This window comes from Palaemon carinicauda, chromosome 15 (genome assembly GCF_036898095.1).
Source record: "Palaemon carinicauda isolate YSFRI2023 chromosome 15, ASM3689809v2, whole genome shotgun sequence".
Classification (NCBI taxonomy): domain Eukaryota; kingdom Metazoa; phylum Arthropoda; class Malacostraca; order Decapoda; family Palaemonidae; genus Palaemon; species Palaemon carinicauda.
Window position 1 is genome coordinate 23632545 of NC_090739.1, and position 14709 is coordinate 23647253.

At 36.4% G+C, this 14709-nt stretch overlaps 1 protein-coding gene across 4 annotated transcripts in view; it reads left to right on the forward strand.

Annotated features, from left to right (window-relative positions):
• Positions 1 to 14709, forward strand: part of LOC137654525 (kinesin-like protein KIF3B) — a 99712-nt gene that overhangs the window by 79884 nt on the left and 5119 nt on the right. For 2 of the 4 annotated variants that reach the window (XM_068388231.1, XM_068388232.1), the window contains exons 15-16: positions 579 to 778; positions 1384 to 1456. In XM_068388231.1, coding sequence (XP_068244332.1) covers positions 579 to 778; positions 1384 to 1456 — 273 coding nt within the window. Of the gene's footprint in view, positions 1 to 578; positions 779 to 1383; positions 1457 to 12966; positions 13060 to 14709 lie in introns of all 4 variants that reach the window. The other 2 variants (XR_011046648.1, XM_068388233.1) reach the window with 2 other exon arrangements.

The following is a 14709-nucleotide window of genomic DNA, read 5'->3' on the forward strand; positions in this document are numbered from 1 at the left end:
AACAAATGATTGAGTACCTGGCCACAGGTGGCGCTGGTAAGTACACCCCCTTCTAGTATTGTGATAGCTGGCGTATCCCTCCATAGAATTCTGTCGGGCAACGGAGTTGACAGCTACATGATTATCGGGTAAGTATATTCAAAAATTTATTTTATTAATAAAAATAACATTTTTCAAGTAAAGTCCTAGTAGCTGACCCATAAATTTGACATGCAACATCTAACTTACTAGAAATAAATTTTACTGTTAAAATTTTGTTTTGTCTTGCCTAGCCTTTACCAAAGACCTTTTTTCCTCTCGTAACAGGGCTGGTTTTTTTTTCTGAGTACTGATTCCTTTAATCCATGTACCTTTGCCTTGCAGGCATCCTTTCTTTGTGCACATTCATAAACGAATTGCTCAATCATTAATAAGAACTCCTATCTTGACTGAAAGTGTATTGAATATAAGAGCCTATAATTTGGTTTATCATTATTACATTTTGTTGTAATTCCTAATGTCAAAGGTATGAAAATATTTTTTCAAATAATTTATCTGCTGTCATCCTTTCATTTCTTACCAGCTTAAATTTTTTTTAGGGAGAAAATATTATGGTGGTAGAGTTGGATCCTGCTGTTCGTACAACCAGAGACTGGGAAGGTCCCGTAGTAGCACCTCGAGTCTCAGCAGCCCTTGAGGCAGCTCTTAGACCCTTGGATGAAGACCTAAACATTGATGCTTCCTTGGCAACGTTGAATCACTCTCAAGCAGTCAAGTCTACTCGTAAGGCGAAGGGAAAGTAAGTCTGGTCGTGAGTAGGCAGCTTATATTTCTTGCTCCCTTACTGGCATACTTTATGTAAATGTTATTTTATGTACACTAGTGAATGACCAGCCTTTTTTGTTAGCTGTTTTTAAAATCTTATATACTTTACTTGTATAACAGATTGCATTCTGCATTATCTTTTGCATCCCTTTTCCCCCCATAATGCATGAGACCCATTAAGTATGGTGTCGCTGACTTCATATTTTTGCACCACTTAGATAAGAATAGGTTCTCACTTCAGTGGCATTCTGTAAAGTAAATAGGCTTGACCCATCTTTCGCAGACATATTCTTTAATCAGTCACTATTTTGTTGCTTTATTAGCTACTTGTATCCAGGTACAACCAAGACTATACTTTACCTAGACGTTATCACCAATATTTTTTTATTACTGTCTTATCCCAGTATTCCTCAGATGATTTATTGCCTCCTGTGTTTTGTATTTTTAATTTGATTTATTTATGTCAGGCTCGAATGTCTTGTTTTTTATTTGCAAATGTTTTGGATGGTGTCAGAAGCTTTGTCTTTTTAAAGTTGTTCAGTTGTTAGATATAGTTTATGTTTTTTCCAACATTTTCAGGTTGACCCCATATGATGAGATTGATGCTGTGATTAAAAATAACAAACAAACCATGAGTAGAATCATTCCTGAGGTACTGGATGTTTCAAGTATTTTTGCTAACCAATTTGGGAATTGGACATGTATAGATTCCAAAAATACTTTTTTTTGGAACTAACCCCAGTTACACGACTTGTACCGTCTTATTTAACCCCCTTATGGAAATGTGGCCTGACTTAGCTTTTTTCCGTACTGTAATTGAGAATGGTTTTTTCTTGACTGTAGTACCCCTCTTGACCAGAGACAGTCGATGGGCAGAGCATCAGAACTGATTTACTCTTTTGACGCCTGATGATACGTTTTCACTTTTTCAGTCCAGATGAGAGCTCTTGCATTTTATATATTTCTCAAGTTTCTTCAGCATGGCAATAATGTGTATGTATATATATATACATATATTTATGTATATATGTATATATTATATGTATATGTATGTACAGTATATATACTGTATATATATATATATGTATATATATACATATATATATATATATATATATATATATATATATATATATATATATATATAATCTTAATTTTCTAAATGTGTTGAAGTTGAAAAACAGTGAGTAATTGTGGTAAAGTAACTTTTTATATTTACGGAACTGTTTAGCTTTATTATTTTTTATTACTTAGAATGAATTGTATGCCCAGCATTCAGAAAATTAGATTTTTTTCTTGTAGAATTTGCAGTATTTTAGTTATGTCAAGAGAGTTGTGAAGAATTTTACTCGCACAATCTTTGCTATAGTTCTTCAAAAGATCGACTTAAAGTTGTATTTTTTGTAAGTTAGAGCCTAAAGAATTTCAAGCCACATTTTTACCTTAATAATTTTACATTTATAAAAAAGAGAAAACTCTCTTGTTCCATCAGTTAAGTCTGTGAATATAAAATGCTTTTTTACTTATAATCATTGCTTCTCTTGTTCCATCAGTTAAATCTGTGAATATAAAATGCTTTTTTACTTGTAATCATTGCTGTGTTAGCAGTTGCTTTTCAAAGCTTTTTTTATCACATAATGCTTTAATAACTTGCTGACCTTTTTCCAGTTCCAGGCATTGATTGTTTTCAGGTCAGGGGTGGTCTAATTGGTCATTGTATTTGCTGATGAAGTAGGATTAATCATCAAATGGAAATAAGCTTAAATTACAGCTTTAATGTTTAACCTAAACTCTTTCAGTAATTATCTGTGATATATGACCTTTCTATTATGAGAGTTGTGTACCAGATCACAAGGGGCCAAGGATCTGTACTTTTGCCTCATCTACACTGCTTTATTAATCATATCTCACAATGCTAATCTTATTTGTATTTTATTTCTTTCTCATAATAAGTTTCAGATTATTTTCTTCAGTTATGTCCTTGTTATTTCCTCTTCATATAATGTAGCAGTATTGTGCCCGGCAGAAAAAGGATGCTTATGCTTCCTCCTCTTCTTGATTTCAAACTATTTCTTTCTTATCTCCACTTCAAAGATTTGAATTTACCGCATAGTTCATCAGAAGCTCTCTCATATCAATATTTTCATGTTATTGTACAGTGTATTACTAACCTAGTCTTAAGAAGTTTGTGCACTAATGAAAATGTTTCACAAAACTACACATTTTAATTTTAGCTTGTAGTATGTCTATTAAGTGCTGAATTTTTGTTTTAGTGGTAAAACTACTAGACATTATAGTATGCTACCTGTTCAGCAACTGGTTACCAGGTAACATTTATTGTTATGGCTTCAGCTATGTTAGGAGTGCACAGGCACGAGGTGTTTTTCATTACTGGTAAAATTACTTGTGAATGCCCTTTTACTTCTTTCTACTTACATTACCTAAGAAGTCAAATTTAGTTTTAGGTTTTTTAATCAATTAAGTTGTTGAAGTGAATGAGTTTGGTAATTTTCTTTGTTTCATCACAACCCCATTACTCACATATTTGCCCAAATTTGTGGTCTGAGAGTAACCCTAGACTACCGAGTATTTTTCTAAGAGACAATCACAAATAGCAAGGAGGCATATACTACCTGGATCCTCAGATATATAGTCATCAGACATTTTTTTAAACTTTTCTTGGATGTGCAGTGGTGTCAACAGCTATGTTCTAATTTCCCAAATTTATCTTTACTTCAGGGATAACTGTTGACAGTGCTGCAACAGTTTAAGCATTTGATCGATGTGACCACTATTGATACACCTCTTTCATTGGAGTCAATCTCTCTCTAGTTTAGACTATTAGGTATCCCACTCCTTTGACTTGGTTGTAGATGTTCATATTTTAAAGATGGCTCAACTCCAGCTACTGTAAAAGCTAAGTTCAACACTCAGCATTTCTTAATTATAGTGTTGATAGTTCCAAGGTTCATTCCAGGGGAACACTGTAGTAGCAGCCAGTCTCATTCAGTTCTTCTGACACAGGTTGCTGCATCCAGGATTTAAAAGGCTTTATTTAGCCTTATTGAATTATGCCATAAATTGTCTTGCTCAAAATGAGAACAACCTAGACACAGACGCTTATTAAAATTATAAACATCACAATGTCTGCAAGTGCCCAAGAAATGTTGGATATGTGAATTTCTCCCTTTGACTGCATTAGGAATAGTGAACAAACTTTCTGTTCTTGTTGGTAGACAGTCCTAGGAGGCTTTGAGCCTTGATGCAATTGCTTTAATAGTCACACTTCCAGACACAACTTTAAGAAGTTTTGCAATGTCATGCTTTGAGGTTATCCAGCATTATTTCAGAGGCAGTGTGTTTCAAAAGCTATCACAAGATTATCAAATCACTACCAGGCCTCGTGGAGTCAGTTTTGTAGCTGGTTTGTTAGGAAAAGGTGTTAATTCTGTTGACTACAGTTTTTTATTCCTTTTGACAGTAGAATTGCTCTCCATATGTTGGGAAGTTATCAATTTGCCATCGAAGGTTTTTAAAGTCCTTATATAAGTATGAGTTTTATGGACTAGACTGATTCTTCAGTAGATTGAAGAGGCTTGTCCAGCCTTTAGGAAAAGGTCAGTGATGGGTACCCAAGCTTCCCAATACAAATCTTTACCTGACTTTGATGAATAATCTTACCAAGCCTCCATACTACCCTTACTCATTTCTTTCATTACTCCATTTACAAAAAACTAGGATGATATACTTGGCCTGTGAGAACTATTTGTGACTACCTTTGGAGAAGTAAATTATTGTACATACAAATAACCTTTTTCATTACTGGTGTAGAACTAATCTACATCCTATAAGAGCCAGTCACAACTACCTATGGAGAACCGAACTTTGTCCAGATAAAGCCAAACTGTAAGGTATTTGTCAGTAACTGTCAAGAAGCAAGCTACAACTGTTAAGAGGTATTCATTACTACCATAGAGAACCAAACTTTATCTGGTAAGAGGAACTTGAAAAAAACTGAATTGTAGGACAAGCTCCATTGCTGGTATTTTTCACTGGGCAATGCAATGTCATGAGGAACATGACAGGCAATTCTTAGACAGCTGTTATGTGATTGGTAAGGATTGTAGTTTACAAAATGAGAGCCATGTCTTCTTCTGGTGATTCTAAATGTAAAATTGACTTATTCCTACATGGATACAAACCCTCATTTTTAATAGGAGTATGATTTCAGCAAAAGCTGGAACTATGCCACTAACATTTTATAATTAGGTGTTGGTAGTTGCTAGCCAATAGCAGGGAAGCCCGCCCCCTTCCCAGTTCACCGAGCTGCACAGTTGTATGGATGTGCGCTGTGTCCCAAATTGTCTTCAATTTTTCTTTATTCAGACTGCTTGCTGTGAGCAACTTGAATGGGGAAACCACATGTAGGCGTACTGTTAACCAAGAGTTTGCAGCTGGGTGGAGTCTCGTAAATGAGTTGATTGTGGATTCCCATTCTTTGTACCCATCTTGGAGGTGCAATGACTGTTACAGTCATCCCCAGTGAGTAATGTAAGGAGTGGTCGACCCCCCCAGTAGCAGGGGGAGAAAGGCAGCTAGGCAAATTTCTTTGCCTTTGAAGTTTCCCTCTTAAGTTCAACAAATCCCCTGGACCTCTTTGTTCACCCCTTGGTACTTTGGCTTCTGACGTTTTGCCATCAATCTCCGCTGAGAGGAAGGCAATGAAGGACGACAATACAGTTATCCCCCAGATTTGCGGGGATTGGGGATCAAAACCCCCGAATTTAGCAAAACTGTGAATATTTGAAATGCCATTTAAAAATGCTTATAACTGCATATTTCAATATATAAAATGTGTAATAACATAAAAACATCATCATAAACAATTTAGATGTATTTAAGAGTAGTTTTGAGCCATTTTCCAGGAAAATATACTGAATATGGCTCATGAGTACCAATTAACACACATATGAGAGAGAGAGAGAGGGAGAGAGAGAGGAGAGAGAGAGAGAGAGAGAGAGAGAGAGAGAGAGGAGAGAGAGAGAGAGGAAGAGAGAGAGAGAGAGAGAAGAGAGAGAGAGAGAGAGAGAGAGATTGATTTTTTTTATGTACTTATTGATATAAAATTAACTTAAAATAATTAATTACTAGACTAAAAGGAACAATATGTTACGATATTTTATTTATTTACCAAAATGAAAGAAAAATAAATCTCTCTTGTGTTTTGATATGCGTAGTAGAATTGTGCATTTGTACATACAATACAGTTCTGATCATTGTGTTTTTTTTAACTTGAAAATGTACAGTACAGTACTTATTGCTGTAGAAATAATTGTAAATAAATAATCATAAGATTAAAAAGAAAAATGTTACAATCTGTCATTTACCGAAATGAAAGAAAAATATATCGCTCTGCAGTAATGTTTGATATGTATAGTAGCAGTGTGTGTTCATACAGTATATACAATAAAGTAAAGTTCATTGTGCTTATTTAACTTGAAAATGTACTTATTGATATAAAATTAATTGTAAATAAATAAGCATGAGGTTAAAAGGAAATATATGTTACGTCTGTTATTTATATATTGAAATGAAAGAAAAATATTTTGTAAATATATAAAATTTCCTCTATTATTTAGTAGATAATTTATCAATAGAAAAACCGGTGAATCTGTGACCCCGTTAATGTTGATCCGTGAATAGGCAGGGAGTTACTGTATTTATTCAATCTTGGGGCAAGCCTACAGTGAGACATCTTTACCAGGTTCCCCCTAGAGAAGCAAGTATTCCTTCTCTTTGCAGGGAACCCAAAGAAATATTACACTCAACAATGCATTCAAGGAGAATACCCTAAGGAGGAAGTTTGGCCATTTTTAGGTCTGGTGGGTCTTCCGTCTAAGGAAAAACTTCTGTAAGGCCTGGCATCTTTCAAGTTAAAGTCTTCTCATGAGTATTCTTCCGCTGCACCACCTGTTCTGCCCAGCCCCCTGGAGGTGCAGTTGATCACTGATCCTTGCCTTCAGGGACACCATCACCTTAGGACTTGACATCTTTGAGTAAGGGAAGGAAGCACCTATGAACTCCTTCCCCTCCCAATCCATTCCCTACAATATCATCATCGGCCATGACTTCACCTAGTTCTACTGTTTTTCAAGATGAAAAAGAAAGATGCCTTTCAATGCAGGTTTCCGTATTCTAAGTATGACAAGATTGTCTGTCATTTCCTCTCCCAGAGATCCACTCTCCAGCTAACAAGAGACAGTATTACATCCTCAGAAGATGAATGTTCTCTCTGTAGAGAAAATTATGTCAAGAACTTCATGAGACATAGTGGGCACTCCCCTAGGCATGCACTCATTCTAATGAGTAATGACTTGTTCGTGAATGCAATTTACATTTTTCATGCATTCTTCAGACTTTCAGTATTTTCATGTTCATATGTTGCATGCTGCTGTTGTTGAGCATTCACTTGCTCAAGCACATTTCACTAATGTGCTCGAAGGAGCTCTTCCAGTCAAAACCCTAACATGAGGTACATCAATGAAAGATTAGAGGGGCATTCTACTATGTTGCTGACATCAGTCTGAGAACATAGAGGTGCCAGCTATGGCCAGTCTCCAGGCAACATCATGGGTAGACCACCGGTCAGGAATGGTGGCCTTCCGTACTTACTCTTAGGATGTCAACCTGAGAAGTAGAAGCACTTAACAGTACGTCCTACTTTAGTGTGGAGAGAAGATAGTCAACTTCCTTGCTCACAAGTTAGACAATCAGTGACCAACTGGGTCTTTAAATGGAGACATTCTGTAGCCTCCAAATTCACCAGACAAATTGGTTAACAGGATGGCCAGGCTTTGAGTTTAGCTCTTTTTCCACACAAGGAAGTGGAAGGAATGGTGAAAAACTGGAGGAAGTACAATACAGCCAAAGCTCTCTTTTCCACCATGCTGTTACATTCAAGAAGTCTGGAATAGCAGGACACTCCAAGGAATACGGCTACGACTCTTTTGAGGTCAGCCCTCAAGAAAGATGGAGTTTCTATGCCAACAGCTCTCTGTTAAAAGAGCTGAAGATTTGGTATGACCCTTTCGTCACAGTTTTAGCCATCACAGAAGTTTAAGAGAGGAGCTAGAACCCATTAGAGAAGGCAATTCCATCTTGCAACTCTCACAAGTGGGGAATGCCTAGCAAGGTGGCAGTACTACAGGGTAGAGGACTGGGCAGTGGAGGTACTCAGCACTGAAACCGCCTCCCGTTCACTGACTGTTGTTCTACCCCTACTCGGACCCCGATGACGAAGTTGTCATTATACCATCCAAATTCTCAAAAAGGCATGATTCTTCAGGCAGGAGTATAGATAACGGAATTACTATTTGATGGTAAATAGGTGCCTAATCCCCCAAACTTCAAGATGATGATAGTGGCCCCCAAGAGGCCCTAAGCTTAATGGCATCCAGACCTAATACTTCTGACTGAGGTTCTAAGAGTGCTACCCTTCTCTGTTGAGTTTCAAAAGATATATGATTCTGATTAGGAAGTTAGTTTACAAGGAGAGAGATTGAAGAGTTGAAAATTTCAAGTATTTAGGATCAACAGTTGCAGAGGATGGTGATCTGGGGACAGAAATAAACCAAAAAATACAAGCAGGATGGAAGAACTGGAAAAAAGTGTGTGGAGTACTATGCGACAGGAAAATAGGGGTCAAGTTGAAGGGTAAAGTACACAGGACAGTTGTGAAACTGGCAATGATGTATGGAGTGGAGACGAGGACAATAAAGAAGACAGAAGAGAAGAAGCTGGATGTAGCAGAGATGGATGTGTGGGGTGACAAGAAGAGATAAGATATGGAATGAGGTAATTAGGGGTACCACATGAGTTAGAGAACTATCAGATAAGATCCAAGAAAGTAGACTGAGGTGATATGGTCATGTCATGAGAAAGGATGAACAGTATATTGGGAGGAGTGATGGAAATGGAGGTACAGGGAACAAGAAGGCGAGCGAGACCAAAGCGAAGGTGGATGGACTGTATCAAGGAAGACCTTCAATCAAAGGGATTAATCGGTGATGAAGTGTGGGACAGATGTAGATGGAGAATGCTGGCCAGAAACATTGACCCCACATAAAAGTGGGAAAAGATGCAGACAAAGAAGAAGAGGTTCTAAGAGTGCTACCTATTTGGCCCAACTTGCTCTGCCAGCTCCACCAGGAGAAGCACCACAACATGGTGATATCCCTGTTACTTTATGGGTGGAGGCCTTTCAGCATCTCTTAAAGTGAAAGGCTTTTTGAAAGATGTCTGGATACCACACAAAGTCTTCCACAGCAGTCTACCAAGCAAAATGAGCCATTTTCTGTAATTGTTGCTATAAAAGGAGTACCTCTTCTCTTGGAGCCTCTAAATCAATTGATTGCAGACTACCTTGTGTTTATGCATAGAGGGAAAAAGCTTTGTCTCTTCATCTTGGGAGTTAACAATGCTTATAAAGACCTTTGAGCAGTCCTGCCTTGAGAGAACTCTACTTGAAAAGGGGCCCATATGAGCCTTTAAGGGAGGCATCTAAAAAGGACCTAACTCTCAAGACGGTCTTTTTATTAGCCCTGGCCTCTATGAAGAGAGTGAGAGAGTTGCACGCCTTATCATATCTACCTAATCGTACTTAGGGGTAGAGAAATGTTTCTATCCTTTGTCCCAGAGTTTGTGGTGAAAATTCAGAACCAGGCAGTGACTGAGACGAGATCTGAATCTTTCTCCATCTCCTCACCAAGCAACCGACAATTTGGATGATTTACTACTTTGCCTTGTGAGGGCACCAAGATGCTATATGAAACTGAACAACTCTTCTGACCACGACAAAAGAACCTCTTCACATCAATTCTAGCAGGATAAAAAAAAGGTCTCCTAAAACACCTCCTCCTGGCTTTGAGAGATGGTTAACAGAGCACTAACCCAGGCAATGAGTAAGCTTGGTCAACTATCACATGCTGATGCTCATGAGGACAGAGGAGTAGGTGCCACAGCTTTTAGGAAGAACCTGTCTGGGCCAAGTCCTGAAGGCCGGAGTCTAGAGACCCCGACAACCTTTACAGCCCACTATTTACGGGAATGCACCCATAAGTCACTTCATTAGCTTTCTTTAGGACCTGTGGTAGCAGTGCAGTGACCTGGTGTAGCACACCAAGCTCCCCCCACTGGACAAGAAGCATATTGTCTTAAGATAGTGGTTGTGATGTCAGTCTAGGATGAAAGTAAGAATGTTGGACCTTTTTTTCATTTTTCCTTGGAGTGTAGCAGTCGAACCATTATGTTGCTGGATTGGATCTTGATGGAGGTAAGCTACAATGCCAAGTTACCATTCTATTTTCGATTAAGATAAAGCATTTTTCCCCAAACTCCTGACACGGGGTAAGATGGGTTATAAAGTAAACCCATCACTTTATTTTATCCTTTGGGGATATAGGTTCCACCATCACCATCTGTCGACAACAGAAATTTAGCCTTATCAGCTACTTTTCAGGTCATAGGAGGCACATTTGAATGATTGGAATCAACACTCCTGCTCCTCCCTCCAATGTCGGAGTGCATGATATCCAGGAACTTTAAACCAGACAGTTTGTTTATAAGGACTTCCTCCAACAAAAGGATAAGTCTCCTATTAAAGGACAAGGGTTTGTATCAAGAGTAGGAACAATTCACAAATTTTAAAGTAATTTGTATTTTTTTCTAACAATACAAACATGAGTTAGTTAAAATTATCCATCCTTCTTCAATCAACTTCGCAAGCCCTTGGTGAAGTTCAAAGTGGCTGCTTGGTGAGCCAGTAGGGCTTCTCCACTACCTGCCAGAAACTACTGACACCTCGATATAAAATTTTAGCAGCTGAGTTCTATCTACGCTAAAATCATACTCTACTCCTATTAAAGGAAGCAGGTTTGTAGTTAGGAAAAATACAAATTACCTAAATTTTTTTATATTTCCTCTATCTTACATAAAGGTCCCTGATAAGGCCAGTTTATATTTACTGAATTTTAATGAGAGATATATAACTCACAAATCAGTGGATATCTATTGTTGGGAGTGGTAGTTACAGTATGCAGTTTTGTTTCGTATAGGGATGTATGGGAATAATGTTCTTTTTCATAATGCCATTTCTTGTCATCCATTTATTGCTAATCACAGCAGGGTTAATAGGCTCTATATATCATTATTAAACAAATTTAGTTTGACCAGACTACCGAGCTATCATTTATGTTCATAGGGCTGACCCATCTATGTAACATTTAAATGGTATTTTAATTTTCTGCCGATACTATCAATTACAAGCGCCATGCTTTACACTTTGAAGGGTTTGTCTTTTAACTTTAATGTACCTTGGAATTAATGGAGCCTTTGATCCTTGACACATAAGTACTCTTCAAGATCACTCAAGAGCCTTGGTCCTTGCCAGGTAAAGCAAGTATTTGAGTACTCATTTAGGTCCCTCAGGTATACATCGGTAATTTAGGATATTTGACAACTCGATCCTCCTTACCCAAATTGTAATTCTGGCACATGTATAAGTGATACCTTTGTGATGAAACACATTTAATTCCCTACACCTAACACACCTGAATTGACATTTTTATTTCCAATCTAAATAAATATTGATGGCTATTGGTGGGTCCAAGTCACACATGCATCATACTACAACCAATTATCTTCTCTATGTAGTCAAAAGGTTTTGAATTTAGAATCCGTAGAAATTCGAAGACCCCAAATATGGGCACACACATCACTTATGAGTTTGGCAGAGAAATTTTATGTTAAATTGGGATTAACCTAAAATATTTTGAAGTAACAGTCATTAGGTTTCATTGCATTATTCATACCTCCTTATAGAGGGGGTTTGAAAGTTTACCTATATATTTTCCTTTATTTGTTTTGCTGTTCTTGCTGTTTATAGACAGGATTTCAGTTTTCAAATGGCAGAAATATCCAGCTTTGTTACTAATAAGGAGGGTATGTATTTTGTGTGTGAAATGACTGTGTTCCAGGTAGTTGATATATTGAACATTAGTAATGGCATTAATAACAATAATTTGACGTGTTTGCTATGGCAATGGAACTATCTGTATTCATATATTGTTTAGAGAGATAGAGGGAAAAGTAAGTTTTTTTTTAATTATTAACATGGAGATCACTGTTTGTAATACAGTGAACGATTCATCTTCAGCTCTGAAGCCTGTAATTTTATGTGTTAAAAGATATAGAAATAATTCTAAATTACATGTTCTTTCTGTTGTCCATTCCTCTTATTCCCATTATGGAACCATAACTAGACCCGAGACCTGGTATCTGGCTGTAGAATAGTTAATTATATAATTGTGTTTAATTGTTACATCATAAACAAGCAAAATATAATTTTTGAAACAAAATTATTTGTTTAATACAGACCCATTACTTGGCCTTGCTTGTTTTGTGCAGTGTGCAAAATCATATATGCCTCTTTCAGCTCTAGAAGTAAACGATCATACTGATTAACTTGATTGGTTTATGTGCACACATTACTGAGTCCCAGATGTTAGCTGAATTGCCTTTTGTTCAATCTGATTCAACAGCCAATGATATGTGCTGCCAGGAGGTTTACATCCTTTTTTTTTTTAGTAATTGGTTTGCATTGGAAAAAATTAATTTTGTTTTTTAATAATACTGATAATTCAGAACAGAACTGATCACAATAATTTTTCTTTTACAGTTGAAATCAGGTGTCTGAGATTTTTTACATTGCCCATAATAGGCTATATCAAAGTACTTTAGTGGGTTTGTAGTAAAATGGATAAATTTACAAATTATTTTAGATTCTTGTTTTGGTGTTTATCCATATGTAAAATTAAGGTTTTATATTAAAAATAGCAATAACATTATTTCTAAAATGTGTAGGATTTTATCAAATCCTTTATAGGATACTATTTTTAAGGATTTCTACGTTAAACTAGTTCGTAATGATACAGTTCCCTTTACTTTGCATGAATGTAAAATAGCTCCCTTATTTTTTTTATCACGTAAATAGAATTATCATCCCCCTATTATAGTATATTGAGGTGTACCTTATTATGTTTGAAGTATTACAGTAGTCACAGATTTTACTAATTTGGAGTGTTCTGTCATCCCGTATCTATTTAGTGTTTGACAAAGGAAACGCCTTGTGTAAACTACCTTTGTCCCTTGGAGACATTTTATGGATTGGCCTGAGATGAGATTAAGGTTCATTCAAAGGCAAGTGGGAAGGGTAATATGTACAATTTAGTTGTATGGCATTTACGTAGCTCACACTCTATAGAGGATTCTTTTGTAGTTAAAAATCCTTTGGAGGTTGATAGTAGTAAAGGTTCATTTAATCAAGTGGGTGGTAATGATGGGGGGGTTCTGGTTTATGTTTGCTAGGTAACCAGGCAATTTTCTTGAAGCTTTTTTTTCAATTTTTGCAAATAGTTTAGGATTAGTTTGCTTTTATATTGAAATTATATGTTTTATTTTTTGGCAGTAAAGTAACTATTGATAATTTCAGGTAATAAGGGGTGCTTTTGATATGATGATGGACCTTGTTAATGTTGTTATGAACACTTTCCCGAGGGCACCTCAGTAACATTCTCCACATTTCAGTTGTTAAAACTAGATTAATGGCTTAAACATTTAATATTTATAATAGTTGGGTTGCCAGATTTCTTTTTGGTTTTAGGATGAATACACTATCAGGGTGGAGAGGCTTTTTTTAATAAATATTCAATTGGCCTTTGTTACACGTAGTTCCAGAGTTTTGTTTTGTTTTATAGTTTAGTGGGTAGTTAGCATTTGTAGGAGCTTGGTTCATTGTATAACAGATTTTGGAAAGTAAAGGCACACAAAATACAGTAACCATTTTTGAATGAAATTCTGCACGATGTATTTACATATTTTACTGTTGTATACTGTGTGTAGTTTCTTTTTTCTTATCTAAGTAATATTGTACAGTTAAATTTTCTTTAATGTTTATTTTAAATATTAGTTGTTAAATAGATTAATTAGACCATCAAGTTTGTGAGAAGTACAACCACTCCTATAGTCCATTTCTTTTAGCCATGCATATTTGCACCGACTCGCGGCGGTGCCCTTCTAGCTCGGAAAAGTGTCCTGATCGCTGATTGGTTAGAATTATCTTGTCCAACCAATCAGCGATCCGGAAACTTTTCCGAGCTAAAAGGGCACCGCTGCGAGTCGGGTGCAAATATGCATTGCTAAAAGAAATGGACTATAGAATATGAATGCTATAATACGAGTAGACCAAAGGGTAGATATTATTTGAACTGCAACCATGGATGAATTTGTTTGCCATTTTGAAACTTGGTAAACATGAATAAACTAGTATCACAGGATGTTTTTCCTTACTACCACTGTGCTGGACCATGTTTCATCTATACTAGATGTAAATGGATATTAATCTCATTGTTGCCTGTCTCATGTTTTCTTAGATGGTCATTGTTTTGAGTACAGTATACTTTATAAAATATGGTAAAAACAATTTGTAAGGTTAGAAAGTTCTGGTATTTACATAATTTCTTTGTACTCCAGGTTTCATGGGTCTCCAATAATGTATGACTCTCTTCACGGATGTTGGAATACTAGTGATATTTTATTTTAGTGCTTGTGGAATTAAGTTTAATTTTGAATGTGATTAATGCCAATGTCACACAAAAGTCCTTTCTGCCACTTTGAGCATATATCTGCCCTTTTCTTGTACCAAATGCTTATAATTTTTTTCTGTATTGGTGGGGAAGTTTTTATACATATTTATGGCCATGGGGAAGTTTTATGCATATTTGTGGACATGGGGAATAGCATTAATGAATATACATGACTTCAATCTAGCATGGCATTGAAAAAACATTG